Source organism: Homarus americanus, unplaced genomic scaffold (genome assembly GCF_018991925.1).
Source record: "Homarus americanus isolate GMGI-L3 unplaced genomic scaffold, GMGI_Hamer_2.0 scaffold17532, whole genome shotgun sequence".
Taxonomy (NCBI): domain Eukaryota; kingdom Metazoa; phylum Arthropoda; class Malacostraca; order Decapoda; family Nephropidae; genus Homarus; species Homarus americanus.
In genome coordinates, this window is record NW_024755545.1 from 80,001 (window position 1) to 81,505 (window position 1,505).

General features: G+C 46.7%; 1 protein-coding gene across 1 annotated transcript in view; it reads right to left on the reverse strand.

Moving 5' to 3' along the window:
* LOC121856571 overlaps positions 1-1,242 on the reverse strand; it is a gene marked incomplete at its 3' end in the record, with an annotated part of 58,391 nt that extends 57,149 nt beyond the window's left edge. The window contains exon 1 of the mRNA XM_042352188.1: positions 1,038-1,242. Coding sequence (XP_042208122.1) covers positions 1,038-1,079 — 42 coding nt within the window. The remainder of the gene's footprint in view (positions 1-1,037) is intronic.
* Positions 1,243-1,505: the final 263 nt, after the last annotated feature.

Sequence of the window (1,505 nt, forward strand, 5' to 3'; positions counted from 1 at the left end):
CCACCACCACCACTACTACCACCACCATCACTACCACCACCATCACTACCACCACCACCTCCTACCACCATTACTACCACCACCACCACCACATCACCATCGCTACCACCACCACTACCACCATCACTACAGCATCACCACCATCACTACCACCAGCATCACTACCACCTAGAACACCACTACCACCACCATCACTAACAACTACCACCACCATCACTAACCACAACTACCACCACCTAACCTAACCTGGGATGAGGGTTGCCGGCCTCACCTGCCATAACCAGAGCAGTCACAAGTGGTTCTCCTCGTACCTCAAGTGGGTGATCATCTCAAGGCCTTATGGTGGTGGTAGGTGATGGTGGTAGGTGTGTGGTGACGTAGTAAGGGTAGGTGGTTGTTGGTGATGGTAGGTATGGTGTGGCCAGTGTGGAATGTGACAGTGTGGGGTAGGTGATTGGTGGTGATGATGACAGGTGTGAGGCAGGTGTTGGTGGTGAGTTGACGTGTAGGGGTAGGTGGTTGTTGTTGATAGTGGTAGGTGGTGGTGGTAGTGATGGTGTTGGTAGTGATGTTAGTGTAACAGTGATGGTGAAATATGTTGAATGCTAGCCTCCTCCTTCCTTCTCTCCCTCCCTCCTCCTCTTCTCCTCCCTCCTCCTTCTCTTCCTCCCTCCCTCCTCCTTCTCTTCCTCCTCCCTCCTCCTTCTCTCCCTCCTCCTTCTCCTCCAAAGATACCAAGAGACAGGAATCCAGGTCCTTATATATATCAAAAGTGAGGAGGGCCAGCCAGCGCCACTTAGCCAGCCAGCCAGTCAGCCACTAAGCCAGCCAGACAGTCACTAAGCCAGCCAGACAGTCATTTACAGTAGCCATTCAGTAAGCCAGCCAGTCAGTCAGTCAAAAGCCAGTCAGCCAGTTCGGTCAGGTCTTGCCACTGACCGGCACTGTCGCAATTAGACAAGTTATACTCCAATCCTATCAAGAGAGAGAGAGAGAGAGAGAGAGAGAGAGAGAGAGAGAGAGAGAGAGAGACTTACCTCAGGACACTGTTGCTGGGAGTTGTTGACGTAAACGACCATCTTGACTCAGGTAGCACCACCACCACCACAACACCTGTCTCTCACACTACCTCTCCATCCACGTGTTATATAAAACCACTAAATAAAATAGATTAATCTTTCCACTATAAACATTCAATATAAATCCATTTCACTTCATCTTTTTTCCTTAGTTAATTTTTTTTTTCACATTTTCATTTTTCTTTTTTCACTTCTTTCACCAATTTCAGTGTCTATGTTTCTTTCATTTTGTTTTATATCTAGTTTCTTTGTTTTTGTTTGTTTGTAAATCGCTGTTCTGTCGGGTCGTTTAGTTTACGGTATTGTGAAGCAACAACACTGATTTTCTCCCTTGGTGGTGTGAATCTGGGAGGGTCGTCAACAACAACAACAACAACAATAACAACAACAACAATAACAACAACAATAACACAAATAATAATAACA